Below are 18,172 nucleotides of genomic sequence, written 5' to 3'. Positions count from 1 at the left end.
ACTGCAGCAAAACAAACTCACAATGGCGCCGTGGACAAGAGTGGGTATTGACCTATTTCATGCCGCAGGGCGTGATTACGTCCTGATCATGGACTACTAACCAAACTATCTGGAGGTACTGAAACTCCATGATCTCACGTCTTCATCAGTCATCAAGGCGTGCCAGGAGACGTTTGTGCAACATGGAATCCCGCGTGTGGTGATGTCGGATAATGGTCCCTGCTTCGCAAGCTGGGAATGGAAAGAGTTCTCAGACTGCTACAGCTTTCGGCATGTAACGTCCAGTCCACGCTACCCACAGTCAAATGGGAAAGTGGAAAAAGGTGTCCACATCGTTAAACGACTCATTAGCAAGGCAACCGATTCACGCTCGGACATCAACCTAGCGCTGTTATCCTACCGAGCAACCCCATTGAGCTCAGGACTGTCGCCAGCGCAGATGCTGTTCGGCAGGGACATCCGGACAACCCTACCGGCAATACAATTCCGAGACCCCAATAACGCTCTGGTCCTCGATAAAATGCGGGTACTGCGGTCCAAACAAAAACAATGCTACGATCAACATGTGATCCCACTCAAGCCACTGACAATAGGGGACATCGTCAGAATCAGGGACCCAGAAGGCGGATGGTCTGAGCTAGCCACGGTGATCAGGCAGGAGCCACCGCGGTCCTACATTGTCAAATCGTCAGCGGGAGTACTTTTTCACCGTAACCGCCGGGATCTGTTAATGCTTCGACCTACAATGCCGGTGTTTCCCACACTGGACTTGACCAAGCCCATTTGTCCACAGGACGTTCCTCGCCACACAACGCTAGACAGTACTCTTGATGACATCAAGCCATCGTCCCTACCACCACCGTAAAGACGCTCCAGCAGAAGCCGTAAGGCACCCGACCGGCTAGATTTGTAACGACACTTCAACACACCCACAAGAAGGGGCGGCACGGTGGCACAGTGGTTAGCATTGCTGCCTACGGCGCTGAGGACCCGGGTTCGAGTCCCGGCCCTGGGTTACTGTCTGCGAGGAGTTTGCACATTCTCCCCGTGTCTGCGTGGGTTTCACCCCCACAACCCAAAGATAAAAAATAACTGATGCATGTAGAAATGGTACGGCAGTTATCATGGGGGATTTTAATCTACATGTCGATTGGTTTAACCAGGTCGGTCAAGGCAACCGTGAGGAGGAGTTTATAGAATGTATCCGCGATAGTTTCCTAGAACAGTATGTAATGGAACCTACGAGGGAACAAGCGGTCCTAGATCTTGTCCTGTGTAATGAGACAGGATTGATTCATGATCTCATAGTTAGGGATCCTCTCGGAAGGAGCGATCACAATATGGTGGAATTTAAAATACAGATGGAGGGTGAGAAAGTAAAATCAAATACTAGTGTTTTGTGTTTAAACAAAGGAGATTACAAGGGGATGAGAGAAGAACTAGCTAAGGTAGACTGGGAGCTAAGACTTTATGGTGGAACAGTTGAGGAACAGTGGAGAACCTTCCAAGCGATTTTTCACAGTGCTCAGCAAAGGTTTATACCAACAAAAAGGAAGGACGGAAGAAAGAGGGAAAATCGACCGTGGATATCTAAGGAAATAAGGGAGAGTATCAAATTGAAGGAAAAAGCATATAAAGTGGCAAAGAATGCTGGGAGATTAGAGGACTGGGAAATCTTTAGGGGGCAACAGAAAGCTACTAAAAAAGCTATAAAGAAGAGTAAGATAGAGTATGAGAGTAAACTTGCTCAGAATATAAAAACAGACAGTAAAAGTTTTTACAAATATATAAGACAAAAAAGAGTGGCTAAGGTAAATATTGGTCCTTTAGAGGATGAGAAGGGAGTTTTAATAATGGGAAATGAGGAAATGGCTGAGGAACTGAACAGGTTTTTTGGGTCGGTCTTCACAGTGGAAGACACAAATAACATGCCAGTGACTGATAGAAATGAGGCTATGACAGGTGAGGACCTTGAGACGATTGTTATCACTAAGGAGGGAGTGATGGGCAAGCTAATGGGGCTAAAGGTAGACAAGTCTCCTGGCCCTGATGGAATGCATCCCAGAGTGCTAAAAGAGATGGCTAGGGAAATTGCAGATGCACTAGTGATAATTTACCGAAATTCACTAGACTCTGGGGTGGTCCCGGTGGATTGGAAATTAGCAAACGTGACGCCACTGTTTAAAAAAGGAGGTAGGCAGAAAGCAGGAAATTATAGGCCAGTGAGTTTAACTTCGGTAATAGGGAAGATGCTGGAATCTATCATCAAGGAAGAAATTGCGAGGCATCTGGATAGAAATTGTCCCATTGGGCAGACGCAGCATGGGTTCGTAAAAGGCAGGTCGTGCCTAACTAATTTAGTGGAATTTTTTGAGGACATTACCAGTGCAGTAGATAACGGGGAGCCGATGGTTGTGGTATATCTGGATTTCCAGAAAGCCTTTGACAAGGTGCCACACAAAAGGTTGCTGCATAAGATAAAGATGCATGGCATTAAGGGTAAAGTAGTAGCATGGATAGAGGATTGGTTAATTAATAGAAAGCAAAGAGTTGGGATAAATGGGTGTTTCTCTGGTTGGCAATCAGTAGCTAGTGGTGTCCCTCAGGGATCCGTGTTGGGCCCACAATTGTTCACAATTTACATTGATGATTTGGAGTTGGGGACCAAGGGCAATGTGTCCAAGTTTGCAGATGACACTAAGATGAGTGGTAAAGCAAAAAGTGCAGAGGATACTGGAAGTCTGCAGAGGGATTTGGATAGGTTAAGTGAATGGGCTCAGGTCTGGCAGATGGAATACAATGTTGACAAATGTGAGGTTATCCATTTTGGTAGGAATAACAGCAAACGGGATTATTATTTAAACGATAAAATATTAAAGCATGCCGCTGTTCAGAGAGACTTGGGTGTGCTAGTGCATGAGTCACAGAAGGTTGGTTTACAAGTGCAACAGGTGATTAAGAAGGCAAATGGAATTTTGTCCTTCATTGCTAGAGGGATGGAGTTTAAGACTAGGGAGGTTATGTTGCAATTGTATAAGGTGTTAGTGCGGCCACACCTGGAGTATTGTGTTCAGTTTTGGTCTCCTTACTTGAGAAAGGACGTACTGGCGCTGGAGGGTGTGCAGAGGAGATTCACTAGGTTAATCCCAGAGCTGAAGGGGTTGGATTATGAGGAGAGGTTGAGTAGACTGGGACTGTACTCGTTGGAATTTAGAAGGATGAGGGGGGATCTTATAGAAACATTTAAAATTATGAAGGGAATAGATAGGATAGATGCGGGCAGGTTGTTTCCACTGGCGGGTGACAGCAGAACTAGGGGGCATAGCCTCAAAATAAGGGGAAGTAGATTTAGAACTGAGTTTAGGAGGAAATTCTTCACCCAAAGGGTTGTGAATCTATGGAATTCCTTGCCCAGTGAAGCAGTTGAGGCTCCTTCATTACATGTTTTTAAGGTAAAGATAGATAGTTTTTTGAAGAATAAAGGGATTAAGGGTTATGGTGTTCGGGCCAGAAAGTGGAGCTGAGTCCACAAAAGATCAGCCATGATCTCATTGAATGGCGGAGCAGGCTCGAGGGGCCAGATGGCCTACTCCTGCTCCTAGTTCTTATGTTCTTATGTTCTTATGTGCAGGTTAGGTGGATTGGCCACGTTAAATTGCCCCTTAATTGGAAAAAATGAATTGGATATTCTAAATTGATTTAAAAAAAATTAAAAAAACACACCCACAAGACGAATATGAACATTTCTCACGATGGACTCATAACACTGTTAATAGTTTCTGTATTACTTTATCATTTTCGCAGTGTGCAGATTTGCATATTCTCACCACTTGATTGTTTTACATCTAGTTGAGCTCTGGAAGCAGAACGAACCCTTTGAATAAAGTGTTTGTGTTAACTGTAAGTCTACAATCTTTATTCAGACTTGGAGAAGAACATAGGGTGTAGAGGGAGGTCGGCACATTGGGACTAGCAAGATAGAGGTGTTGTTGATTGCAGAAACTGCATGAGAACTGGCTCAATGTTTTTTTTTCTCCTCTCTCTTTCTCCCTCTCCAGGATGGTTGTCAGGCTCCTAAATTAAGTGAGACATTTGGGAACAGACTTTTACTGATGGGGCAAGGCTGCACAAGGAGATAAAATTGAACAAAGTAGTGAGCATGGCAGAGTAAACACACAAACACAAAAATACTACTGTTCTAAAGCCACTTCCAACATATTGAGGCACTTTACACCTTCACCTTTGACCCTTGGGTGCATCCCATATTATCCTTTAAATCCAGGAAATGATCCGGGTAGTAAGTCAAAAGTCCAGTGATTCACATTACTCTGAAACAATTGACTTTCTTAATCTCCCATTTTAATAAACATGTTTCTTTAGATAGCAATAAAGGGTTTTCAAAATTATCAGTGAGAACATTTGATTAAACCAGCACTGCTATCGATAGTTTAAATTAATTGTTTCGCTAATTTAAAAAGGATCTTAAATATTTATAGATTTCTTGGAAGTTGACGTGCTTGCAGAGTCTTTAAGCCATTGGGGAAGATAAGAGCTCTGATGATTGCTCGTACAGAGGATTACACCTGCTCAAAGTTCCATTTCAGCTCATTTAAGTGGTTGAAGGTTCAAACCATTAAAGATAACAAAAGAGTCTTCATTCTTGATGCTCTTTAAATGTATTTACTTTCCAAATCAACCTCTGGCTTGAAGGTGTTGACCCTCTATCAGGTACAATTCCAGGGATGGCAACCCTCAGGGGAGGGTTCTTCCTGATTGTGATAAATGTTGTGATGCTATTTGACTGGGTGGGTGGTGGTGGGGGTGGGGTGCATTACAATTTGCTACCATAGTCCTTTCTTCCCAAACTCCACACGACTTCCAATGGGGGTCCTTGGGTGGGATTCTCCGGTCCCCCAGCCACGTGTTTCTTGGCAGCGCGCCATTCATAGAACATAGAACATACAGTGCAGAAGGAGGCCATTCGGCCCATCGAGTCTGCACCGACTGACTTAAGCCCTCACTTCCACCCTATCCCTGTAACCCAATAACCCCTTTTTGGTCACTGAGGGCAATTTATCACGGCCAATCCACCTAACCCTGCACATCTTTGGACTGTGGGAGGAAACCGGAGCACCCGGAGGCAACACACGCAGACATGGGGAGAACGTGCAGAGTCTGCACAGACAGTGACCCAGTGAGGAATCGAACCTGGGACCCTGGCGCTGTGAAGCCACAGTGCTATCCACTTGTGCTACCGTGCTGCCCAAACCGCTGGCAGTGGGATTCTCTCTTCCTGTGTCTTGTCAATGGGGTTTCCCATTGTAAACACCCCATGCCACTGGGAAAAGTGAATCGCAAAGACTGGAGAATTCCGGCCCTTGGATAGGAAAAACTCCTTGCTGAGTGCCCCTCCCCCCCATTTACGGGCACAGGCAGGATCTCCATATTGGGCAACATTTGTTTGTCAACATTGATCAACAGGTGTTTTAAAAAGCGTGAAATCTTGCCTTTACATGGCACCTTTCACAGCCTCAGGATGTCCCACAGTGCTTTGCAGGCAGTGGAATACTCCTGAAGGGTAGACGTTGCAATGTGGAAAATACGGCAGCCAATTTGAAAAGCTCCCACGAACACGAATGTCAGAATGACCAGATAATTTGTTTTTCTGATTGTGGCTGGGGAGAAATATTGAGTCATGGAGAGTACAACGGAGGAAGCCATCCATCCTATTAGTTCTGCGGCATCTCTTTTGAAGAGCAATCCAATTATCCCCATTCTCTCTCCATATCCCGGCAATAATTTCTTGTTCATGTATTTATCCGATTCCCTTTTAAAAGCTGCTGTTGAATCTGTATCCAACATCCTGACAGGCGATGCATTCCAAATCCTCATCATTGTTGTGTAAACAGGTTTTTCCTCAGGTTTCTTCAGGTTCGTTAGCCAATAATGTTAAATCTGTGTCCACTGGTTATTGTCCCATCAGCCCTCAGAGACTTAAACACAATAAAGACATACACAAACAACATATCCGTTGGGTATGGCATGGCGGCACGGTAACACAGTGATTAGCATGGTTGCTTCACAGCTCCAGGGTCCCAGGTTCGATTCCTGGCTTGGGTCACTGTCTGTGCGGAGTCTGCACGTCCTCCCCGTGTGTGCGTGGGTTCCCTCCGGGTGCTCCGGTTTCCTCCCACAGTCCAAAGATGTGCAGGTTAGGTGGATTGGTCACGCTAAATTGTCCTGTAGTGTCCAAAGGTTTAGTGGGGTTGCTGGGTTATGGGGATAGGGTGGAGGTGTGGTGCTCTTTCAGGGGCCGGCGTAGACCCGATGGGCCGAATGGCCTCCTTCTGCACTGTAAATTCTAAGATTCTATGACACAAGGACGAACTCGCCTGATCTGGTATAAACAATGCAATGGCATCTTTTAAATGAAACTGTGGCTTAATGGGCATTTTATACAGCTCCATCATAACCTCCCTGAGTCGATGTCGTGCTCGAATAGAGGGACAGTCGATGGCGGCTGTCATGGATAATGGCCATAATAGCGACTGGGAAGAAAGAAAGGATGCTTTTCCTTTTGCGGGGGGGGACCATTGATCTGAGGTACTGAATATGAGACTTACTGCTCCCGAGACACAATCTGACACTCGGCTAATGTCTCGTAAGCACGTTGCAACGAGTCGCTTGATGATGGAAATACATGTATAAGGGAAGAATCAGTGAGAATTCAAGGGCATGAGGGCACATAAATAGAAAATCCCAACTGATTGAAAACCTGAAAGTAAGCCAGTCAATGCTTTGCATATAATTACTAGGACGCTATTGAAAATGTTGGAGGCTGAGAAGAACATTCATATAATGAGAGTGCAGGGAATAGTGCTTGGGAAGTTTTTGAGCACTTTGAAATGCAAATTATGAAGAGAAAAATCACAGAAATGAATGTGTTTTTATTATATAGAAAGGAAGATTATGGGGCGACATGTTCCATAATCTAAATCGCCCAGTGGGATCTGATGGAATTGAATGGTGTAGTATAATGAACGGTGTTTGCTTGCATTGGTGGATCCATATTCTTGAAGTGGCCTTTGAGATCAGGAAAATTTCACAGACTTCTAAATCTTGCTGATGACCTCACTTATTGTTTCCTCAGAAAAATTGACTGAATTGGATAATGCTTAGAATGGAACAGATTGTTTCTGATCTAAGAGAGGAATGATGTTCATGTAAATAAACCAGATGGAAAAAAGTGGCCTTTTTTCTCAATCCATGATTTTTAAAATCTGATCCTGAGGTAAAAGTGTAACATCCAGGGGTCTGGATTTGATCTGTTCGCAGGAAGGTCAATGAGGGGTTAGCTTTGAGGTACATCCTAAATGTTCGATAGTCTTTGACGGTTACTGTCGGTCATGTATCTTACATTTGATGTACGGGATTCCCCAGTCTCCCCGTCACGTGTTCCTCGGCGCTGCACGATTCGCTGGCGGAGGAAGTCTGTCTTCCCGCCGCTTGTCAATGGGCTTTCCCATTGAAGCCTCCCATACCATTGGGAAACCCACGGGGGGGGGGGAGGGGGGGGGGGGGGGGAGGGTTGTCAGCGGGAAAGGAGACTCCCAGTGACCGGACAATTCCGGACCATATCTCACTTTCCTTAAATAATGCACTTTATATTATCTGACATAGAATCATACTGCAGAGAATGAGACCATTCAACCCATCGAACCCGTGCTAGCTTTCTGATGGAACAATCAATTGGTTCCCCTGGCTCTCTCTCAATCAGCCTGCAATTTGTTTTCCCTGTCCAAGTGTATATTTCCCATTTGAAAGTTACTATTGAACCTGCTTCCGCCATTGATTCAGACAATGCATCCAGATCATAGCGAGTTTGAATAAAGGAAATCCTCCTCATCACCCACCTGATCTTTTTGCCAATTATCCTAAATAGGAGACATATGAACAATAACAGACCCTCTGGTCAGAGGGTCACAAAGGTCTACCGCCCAGAAAAGGCTCTTCGGCCCATCACATCTGCGACGGTCAAAAAGAACCCCACTTAACCATTCCATCCAATGTCTCTTCATAGCTAAAGCTCTCCAGCCCAGGCAACATCCCAGTTAATCTCCTCTGCACCCTTTCCCACTGCTATCACATCCCTCCGATAACATGGGTACCAGAACTGCACACAATACTCTAGCTGTGGTCTAATCAATGTGGTACTTCCAGAATGTCTCACACAATCATGACACCTTCTATTTCACAACATCCACTGTCCTCGTCCTACTCGGCATTACTCATTTCCCTGGAGGAGATGAAAGAGTAGATTTTGAAAAAGGCAACTTGGAGGAATCAAATCCCATGACCTCTCTTTACCGAAGCTCCTGCAAGTGTAAATAGTTTCTCCCCATCTACTCGATCAACACCCAACTTCGGCCAGGTTGAGATTCATCTACATGATCAGATTTGCTGGTCCTTCGCCTCGGCTGCCATTTAGGAATTCTTCCGGTCGCAGCAAATCTCTAATTGCTGCATTGAAAAACCTGAATCTCAATACTGTGAGTAAACACTGAAGCATTGAAGAGTCTACATCCACTTGAGCAGCGCGAAAATAAAATCCTTTCGGACTTGTTTTCGATTACCTATGAAGAAATGTAGCAGCCGACAAAAATCTTGATGAGGTCCAATTGGTGGCCTATTAGAAACTGGGACTAATAATGGCCCATGGGCGAGATTCTCCATCCCACCAGCCATGTTTTCTGGCACAGCGCCCCCCTCCCCCCCCCCCCCCCCGCTTGCAGCGCGATTCCTGCAGCCGGCCAATAGGGTTTCCAATTGTGGCCACCCCCACATCGTCGGGAAACTCGTGGGCGTAGGTGCGCTGCCGGCAAAGCGGAGGATCCCGCCGAAGGAGAATGTTGCAGCATATCTTTCTGGGCTGGGAGAGCTCATGGTGTTGTTACGACACCCTGGGCTAGTGCACGGTCAATTCCAGCCCCACAGGCCCCAGGGTCACATCACAAGTGAATTAACCAATACTTCTTATGATATTTGGTCCTTGGCTGTCAAATAATTACAGTCTGTAATTACAATCACCGCCTGTTACCGGGCAGAACACCGGCATTTTGGGCCAATTCATTGGCCACCTGCCAAGCCTGTCATTGGTCAATCTCCAGTTTAAACCAGCAGATACAATTCTATGAAACTAAAAGAACAAAAGGGGATAAAATTTAGTCTCGGGCAGCAGTGCGGCCGCTGTCTGTTGAGAATGAAGTTACGCTCAAGGAACGGTGAGGAACAAAGCTGTTGCGTGAGTCACCAGCGGAGACTGACCTTGACTTCAGCTGTTTCATTTATTGTCAGCTGCCCGTAGTTCCACTGATTCCAGTAACTTCCCTCCTTCTGGAACGATATCCGTGACCCCTCTTTATCGCTGGTGATGTAAACACGCAAGAGGGAAACGTTGAACCCATACATGTGGTACCTAGGACACGAAGAGAGTCAGATGGTGTTGTGAGTACCACACACACTGGAACATTGTACAGAGATGGAGAACACAAGCTTAGAATTAAGTAGCGTGGAAGAATTCTCCCTCTGTGTACCTGACCAGGTGCCAGAATGTGGGGACTAGGGCCTTTTCACAGTAACTTCATTGCGGTGTTAATGGAAGCCTACATGTGACAGTAATAAAGATTATTATTATTATGTTGTTTTTTTGACGTATATTCTTTCATGCAATGCTGGCCTAGCATTTATTGTACTTCCAGTTTGCCCTTGAGAAGGTGGTGGGGTGGTGAGACATCTTCTTGAATACATTGGTGTGTCTTCCTTGGCCACTTCAGAGAGCAGGCATGAGTCAACAACAATAATGTCAGTCTGGAATCACTTTTGTCCCCCAGAAATATAGGGCTGGATTCAATGCCCAAAAAACAGAATCCTGTTGTGGGTTCGATTAGTGGGGTATTTCACTGCATCTGCAGCTCCGCCAATGAGCCCGCTATCAAACGGGACACCATTTTTCTTCACCATTTCCAAAAGCTCTGCCTACCCAGGCCTTGAATGTGTTCAACAATGGAGCACCCACAACCCTCTGGAAGTGGAGAATTTCCAAGATTCAAACCCCCTTTGAGTGAATGAATCGCTACTTACTTCAGTCACCTTTGTCATAGTATACATCAGTATATCATGGTGCAGACACACACACTGATGGACATACAGTAGGACCAATCAACATGCATAACACCGCAGCCAATCACCAATTAGAGCACACTCACTATAAAGACAGAGGGCATCAGTTTTCCCGCTCATTCGGGATGCAGCCTTTCAGAAGTACAGAGCTCACAGCTGACAGCACAGATCCTCACCATGTGCTGAGTGATTAGACTGGTTAGGGTAGGCACAGGTCTTTAGTTTAATCTAACATCATGTGAACCCACAGTAAGAGTATGTTCAATAGTTTGTAGTTTAATAAAATAGTGTTGTACTATTTTAAGTGTTGGTGGCCTGTATGTGTCCCACGGATCCAGAGCACCCAAAACATCAACCTTCAATCGCCATCGTGACCTAGAACTATTGTCATTCATTCATGGTCGCTGTGTCAAAATCCTGGAACTCCCTCCGTAACAGCACTGTGGGTGTGCCTGTAGATCATGGCCTGCAGCGGTTCACAAAGGTGGGCTTATGATCACCTTCTCATGGGCAATTAAGGATGGGTAATAAATGATGGTCTTGTCAGAAGTCATCCACATCACGAGAGCAATTAAAAAAAAAATAAAAATGAACATTGATAAAACCTTCAAAGAGCAAAAACAATAAAAATGCCATCTGAACCCAAAATAAATCGAACAACAGAACAGCAAAATGCTAATTTAATTCCTGCATATCATTTTCACAGCTTTTAAAAAAGAATCTTTGAGAAACTGGCAATCTGCTTTCCTATTTTTAACCTTGTTCTTTCAATCCTCACTGCAGCCATCATCTGCTTTTGTGTAGCTCATAACTCCTTGATGAGTGGTTTCTGTTCGATTTACTTTTATATTTTCCTCTTGACCTCTTTATTTAGTGACCCATAACTTTTTCAAGGTGAAATCACGTTGGAAAAGTCAGAATTCTGAGATCCTGGCACCGTCTTTGAAGGGCGCCCGAACCCAAAGTTGTACATAAGCACCCCCTCCCCGCCCACACCCCCCCCACCCCCCCCCCCCTCCCCCCACCCACGCACCAAATATCAGAACCACCCCCATGGAGATTGGGACTCAACATTGGGGCTCCAGCCCCACAGCAAGCATCGGTGAACCCTCTCCCACCACACCAAAATCAGGGCGACCCCACTCCATTCTTTCAGCTCTACCCCAACCCACACTGTCATCGGGGCTCTCCACTTTCCACCCCCCCCCCCCCCACTGTCTTGTTATGCTCTTGGTGTAGCATAAGCTGCTTCCTTGATGTGCACTCTGATGAAGGAAGGTTCAGACGTGGAGATAACTTCAACATGTTTATTGAACTATTTACAATTCTCCTACTCGAATTCGGCTCTACTGTTAATCCTTCTGTAGCTACTCAGACTGACGAACCAGTCTGCTACAATCCACGGGGTGGGTGTGATGCTGAATCAACCCTGTGTCTGTACTCACTGAATGTCTCCACTGGAAAGAGGAAGATCATGTGTGCTGTGTCCTTTATATATGGGTGGGTGTAATGCCCCTGTGGTAGTGTCACCTCTGTGTGTACCGTGAATGCCCATTGGTCGTGTCCTCTCATTGACCTATTGGTTGAGTGTCTGTGTGTCATGTCTCTGGTGCTCCCTCTAGTGTCTAGCTAGTCTACGTGTACTTACATTAACCCCTTGTGTAACTACAGTGATGCATATCACCACACCCCCCCCCCCCCCAATGGAGGAACGTTATCCCCCTGCCACAGTCACTTTGGCACTGCCCACTTTGTGTGCTGACTTGGCACTGCCCTCTTGGCACTCTCCCATTGGCACTTTCAGAGAGCATTGTCAGGATACCGAGGGCAATGCCCAGCCTTGCGCCTCAACTCTTGCCCCCCCCCCCCCCCCCCCAGGCTCCTCCACGCCTTTGGTGTGGTAACCATGACTGGTTTTCGCTTGTGAAAATCAGTAGTGATTCGCGCCAGCATGACGCCAAGCCGCCTGGGTGGGATGATACGTTGTGGGTGGACGCTTTAGTGTAATGTTGAAAATGTAATCACATTCATGGAAATCAGGGTGATATGCTTGCTGGTTATGAACCTGGTCACACCACTGGCTGGGCGGGAAAGATCTCAAACCGAGACCTCACCAGTGGAAATCCCATTTCATTCCTCTCGCAGGAATTAGAGGCCATAACGGGCTTTGCACCCGTGGCAAACGGTGCCGCTAGCTCTCACCAAAATCTTGTATTTACATTGTGCTTTAATGTAGTCACATGCACCAAGGAACCTAATAGAAGCCTCAGCAAACAATATCTGAGAGCAAGATACACAAGGAGGTATCAGAGCAGCTGAACAAAAACTTGCTCAAAGAGTTGGATTTTCAGGAGTGTTGCAAAGAAGGTGAGAGAGCGATGGAGAGAGACGGAGGGATTTAGAAAGGGAAAGGGAGTTGGAGGTTCGAAAGATGGAGCAAAGGAAATCAAGGTTGACCAGAAGGTTAGAATTGGAGGGCTGAAGGGCAGGAAGAGAATTACGGAGATTACGGAGGTAGGTGAGGCCATGGAGGGACTTGAAAACAAGGAATGGAATTTTTTAATTGGGTCATTGCTGAACAGTGTGGGTCAACAAGCTCAGGGGCCATTGTGGCTTATTGCAAATTAATACTTTCTCCAGTACCAGCTCCAAATATCATGTTTTTAACCTCCCTCAGAATCAGAAGTTTTTGGATGAGTGCAGATAGGTGTGGTGAGCTGCCCTGATCAGGATTTGAGATAAATGTCCAGCCTAACGTTTTTTTATTTTAATAAACATTTTATTGAGGTATTTTTGGTATAGACAAAATAGACAAGATACATGAAACCATAAACATAGTGCAAAAACCGTTTATCTTTCATACCAGGTCCCACCCTTATTACCCCCTACTCTCACCTAAACTACTCCCCCCCCGACCTCCCCACCCTCGTCTGCTGACGATTAATTTACCGCAAGGAAGTTGACGAACGGTTGCCACCTCCGGGTGAACCCTAACAGTGAACCTTTCAAGTCGAACTTAATTTTCTCCAAACAGAGAAAGCTAGCCATGTCCGATAGCCAGGTCTCCGACTTCGGGGGCTTTGGGTCCCTCCAAGCTAATAGTATCTGTCTCCGGGCTACCAGGGAAGCAAAGGCCAGAACGTCTGCCTCTTTCTCCTCCTGGATTCCTGGATCTTCCGACACCCGTAAATCGCCACCTCTGGACCCAGCGCCACTCTTGTTTTCAAAACCTTGGACATGACGTCCGCAAACCCCTGCCAAAATCCCCGAAGCTTTGGACATGTCCAAAACATATGGACATGGTTCGCTGGCCCTCCCGCGCATTTTGTGCACCTGTCCTCCACAGACTAACATTTGACCGAAGGAGTTGAAACATTGTCAGGAATTCCGCTCTTTGGCCCTGACTGTCTGTTCCTCCCACAAGCTCAAGTGACCTTTGGTAAATAAAAGAAAATCAGGTAGTTTGAACCCATCGTTAACCATAGTACCATGATATATAACCCAGGCTCAGTGTCCCCAGCACCTGGAAAAATAGAAAGAAAGATGTTTTACATTTCTATAGCGTTGTTCACCACCTCAGGACATCCCATCTCACTTTACAGCCAATTAATGAACTGCTGTAATGTAAGGAATGTAGCAGACAATTTGTATACAGTAATGTAGTAAGGATTGGCGAATCTGCCTTAGTGATTTTGTCTGAGGGATGATTATTGTTAAGAATACTGGAGCGGCATGGTAGCACAGTGGTTAGCACTGTGGCTTCACAGCTCCAGGGTCCCAGGTTCGATTCACGGCTTGTGTCACTGCCTGTGCGGAGTCTGCACGTTCACCCCGTGTCTACGTGGATTTCCTCCGGGTGCTCCGGTTTCCTCTCAGAGTCCAAAAGATCTGCACGTTCGGAGGATTGGCCATGAGAAATTGCCCTACGTGTCCATAAACGTTGGGTGGGGCTCCTGGGTTACGATGGAGGTGGGCTTGGGTAGGGTGCTCTTTCCAAGGGCTGGTGCAGACCCGATGGGCCGAACTGTAAATTCTATGATCCTATGAAATATCTCCGCTAAGCTTTGAAATTGTGTCGTGGGATCTGAGAAGGCAGATGAGTCACTGATTTGGTGTCTAAGCTGAAAGATGCCTCCAGTAGTACTACATGGAGTTGTGGGCACTGCGGGCCTAATTTCCCTCAAATTTCCTAATTTCCCTCAAACTGAGTGGCATTTTAAGGGTCAACCACATTGCTGTGGGTCTGGAGGCCAGGTAAGGATTTCCTTCCCCCAAAGTGAACCAGGTTGCTCTTTACAACAATCGACAATGGTTTCGTGGTCATCATTAGACTTTTAATTCTAAATTTTTTATTCAATTCAAATTTCACCATCTGCCATGGCGGGATTCGAACGCGGGTTCCTAGAGCATTACCCTGGATGTCTGGATTACTAGTCCAGTGACAATACCACTATGCCATTGCCACCACGGTGCCTGCAGTATCTGGATGGGTCTTCAGCCAACAAACTCCTGACATAGAGGAAAAAGTAGTCCCCTTGAGCCATGGTTTCAAAGCATCCAAAGATGGATCCTTGTTGTGCTCACCGCCCACCTGTTCCTGGTCTGATGTTGTTCGGCAGCCAGCAACTAATTATTTGAAAATTTGAAGAATCTTTGAGGGAATAGGATCAATAGTGCTATTTGTAGCTGACTCTGCACACCTGTTGGCCGTGGCTCAGTTTGTAGCCACTCTTGCCTTTGAGTCAGAAAATTGTGGCTTGATAGTCCCACTCCGCAGACACGTTGTTGGGTTTTAAAGGAGGAAAGGGGGAAAGGGGGAGGTTGTGGAAGGGACTCCACAAAGCAAAACTTTTGGGGGTCCCACCCTCGCTCAGCCAGCTCCTCCTCCAGTCAACAGGCCATCTACTCATTAATTGCCTTTGAGCTTCATTAATCCCCCCCCCCCCCCCCCCCCCCCCCCGTCTCCACACCATCTGGTTAGGAAGTGCTATGTCTGAGCGCCCACAATGGCCGACATCTATCTGGTCCAACAGCTCCACTAGGCATGGTGGTGACTCCTGGGACTGCGGCCAGTCCCAAAGAAGGCATTCAGTGATGGAGCCGAATGTTAAGATTAACCCAGGGCCTTTGTGGGGTCAGGCTGGTGAGGGAGGTAATGGGGATCAGGTTGGGCAAGGCAGGAGGGAAGGGAAATGGCAGGGTATGAAGATCTTATGCAGGAGTCCCTGCTGGATTTTACACTTTGCATTTACATCTGCCGTGAAGACTGGAGATCAGTGAGTAGCCATTAACTGGCCACTTAAGGACGTTAGTTGGATTACTGGTGGGCAGGCCTCCAGATGTTTCCCCTGCTGCTGGTAAAATTGTGGCAGGGTGAGTGGGGGAGGATGGGTAGGCCCCAGAACCGGTGCCCAGACCATGATACTAATTTTATGGCTCACCCTCCTTGCCAACCAACAACCGCCCCCACCCTAAGGGTGGGAGGGGCAAAGAATCCAGCTCCGGGGTGACAATCCAATCCAATACAGAGGGAATGCAGCATTGGGGGAGTTTCTGTCTTTCAGTCCATAAGACCATAAGATATAGGAGCAGAATTAGGCCATTCAGCCCATTGAGTCTGCTTTGACATTTGATCATGGCTGATATGTTTCTCAATCCCATTTTCTTGCCTTCTGCCCGTAACCCTGATCCCCTTATTAATCAAGAAATCCCCTTATTAAACGAGAATTGTGTTGAGATGCTGTTACCGACAGAGCTACAGACCAAGAGCTGGAAGGTGGAATTACACAGAATAGTTCTTTCTTAGAACGTAAAAACTAGGAGCAGGTGTAGGCAATTTAGCCTCTCGAGCCTGATCCACTGTTCAATATGATCAATGCTGATCTCATCCTGGCCTCAACTGCACCGTCCTGCCAACTCTCTGTAACCCTTCAACCCATTACTAATTAAATTGGTCTAACTCCGCCTTAAATTTACTCAATGTCCCAGCATCCACCGCAATCTGGGGTAGCGAATCGCATCGATTCAGGACTCTTTGGGAGATGTAGTTTCTCCTCAGCTCTGTTTTAGCTTTGCTACCCCTTACACTGAGTCTATAACAACTCATTCTGTAATGGTCCACAAAGGGAAGCATCTATGCCACGTCTACTTTATCCATATCTTTTATCATCTTATACACCTCAATTTGATCTCTCCTCGTTTTTCTAAACCCCAGAGAGCATTGACCTAAACTGTTCAATCTCTCCTCATACACAAACCCCTGATCTCTGGAATCAATCTTGTGAACCTCCTCTGAACTGCCTCCAATCCCACTACATCTTTCCTCAAATAAGGGGACCAAAACTGTGCCCAATACTCCAGGTTTGGTCTCACCGATGCCTTGTATAGTTGCAACAACACTTCCTTACCTTTATACTCAATTTATTTTGCTATAAATGCCAACATTCCATTTGCTTTCCTTATTACCTGCTGCACCTGCATGCTCATTTCCTGCAAATCATGCATGGACAGCATGGTAGCACATTTGGCTAGCACTGTGGCTTCACAGCTTCAGGGTCCCAGGTTCGATTCCCTGCTGGGTCACTGTCTGTGTGGAGTCTGCACGTTCTCCCCGTGTCTGTGTGGGTTTCCTCTGGGTGCTCTGGTTTCCTCCCACAGCCCAAAGGGACTGGTTTAGCACACTGGGCTAAATAGCTGGCTTTGAAAGCAGACCAAGGCAGGCCAGCAGCACGGTTCAATTCCCGTACCAGCCTCCTCGAACAGGCGCCGGAATGTGGCGACTAGGAGCTTTTAACATTAACTTCATTTGAAGCCTACTTGTGACAATAAGCGATTTTCATTTAATTTAATTTCAAGACGTGCAGGTTAGATGGATTGGCCATGCTAAATTGCCCTGAGTGTCCAAAAAGGATAGGAGGGGTTGTTGGGTTATGAGGATAGGGTGGAAGTGAGGGCTTAAGTGGGTCAGTGTGGACTTGATGGGCCGAATGGCCTCCTTCTGCACTGTATGTAGCTATGTATCTATGAAGACACCCAGATCCCTCTGCATCGAAGCACCCCAAAGTCTTTCCATTTTTCCAACCAAAATGGATAACCTCACACTTATCCATGTTGGATTCTATCTGCCACATTTTGGCCCACTCACCTAACCTATCTATATCCATTTTTAATGTTCTTCTTTCCTCATTGCAACTTACTGTTCACCTATTTTAGTGTCATCTATAGAACCTTCGATCTCTGCATCCAAGTCATTAATATAGATTGTAAATAGCTGGGGCCTAAGGACCGAACCCTGTGGCACCCCACTAGTTACATCTTGCCATCCAGAAAAAGACCCATTTATCCCTACTCTCTGACTTCTATCCAAGCTAATAAATTACCCCCAACCCCATGTGATTTAACCCTTTGTATTAATCTGGGCTGGATTCTCCAACCCCCCGCCGGGTCGGAGAATCGCCGGGGGGGGCTGCGTGAATCCCGCCCCTGCCGTCTCCCAAAGTCTCTGGCACCAGAGATTCGGCGGGGGCAGGAATCGTGCGGCGCCTGTCGGCGGCAAACCCCCACCCCGCCCCCGGCGATTCTCCAGCCCGCGATGGGTCGAAGTCCCGCTGTTGTAATGCTGGTCCCGCCGGCGTGGAGCAAACCACCTACCTTACCAGCGGGACTGGCGGCGCGGGCGGGCTCCGGGGTCCTGGGGGGGGCGTGGCGTAATCTGGCCCCGGGGGGTGCCCCCACGGTGGCCTGGCCTGCGATCGGGGCCCACCGATCGGCGGGTGGGCCTGTGCTGTGGGGCACTCTTTTCATTCCGCGTTGGCCATAGCCTTCACGATGGCCGATGCGGAAGTGACCCCCTCCCGTGCGCATGCGCGGGGTTGACGTCAGCAGCCGCTGATTCTCAGCGCATGCACGGACTTCCGTCAGCCGGCGAAGTCCCTTTGGCTCGGATGGCTTGGCGCCAAAAGCCTTTCCTGCAGGCCGGCGGGGCGGCAACCAC

The 18,172-nt window shown here is 47.0% G+C and overlaps 1 protein-coding gene across 1 annotated transcript in view; it reads left to right on the top strand.

Moving 5' to 3' along the window:
• The first annotated feature begins 202 nt into the window (after positions 1-202).
• The window catches only part of tmprss15 (transmembrane serine protease 15), a 115,355-nt gene continuing 97,385 nt past the window's right edge, over positions 203-18,172 (top strand). The window contains exon 1 of the mRNA XM_038801257.1: positions 203-526. Coding sequence (XP_038657185.1) covers positions 203-526 — 324 coding nt within the window. The remainder of the gene's footprint in view (positions 527-18,172) is intronic.

The sequence above is a fragment of the Scyliorhinus canicula genome, chromosome 7 (genome assembly GCF_902713615.1).
Source record: "Scyliorhinus canicula chromosome 7, sScyCan1.1, whole genome shotgun sequence".
Taxonomy (NCBI): Eukaryota; Metazoa; Chordata; class Chondrichthyes; order Carcharhiniformes; family Scyliorhinidae; genus Scyliorhinus; species Scyliorhinus canicula.
Note: the sequence above shows the minus strand (reverse complement) of the source record. Positions and strands in the feature narration are given on the sequence as shown.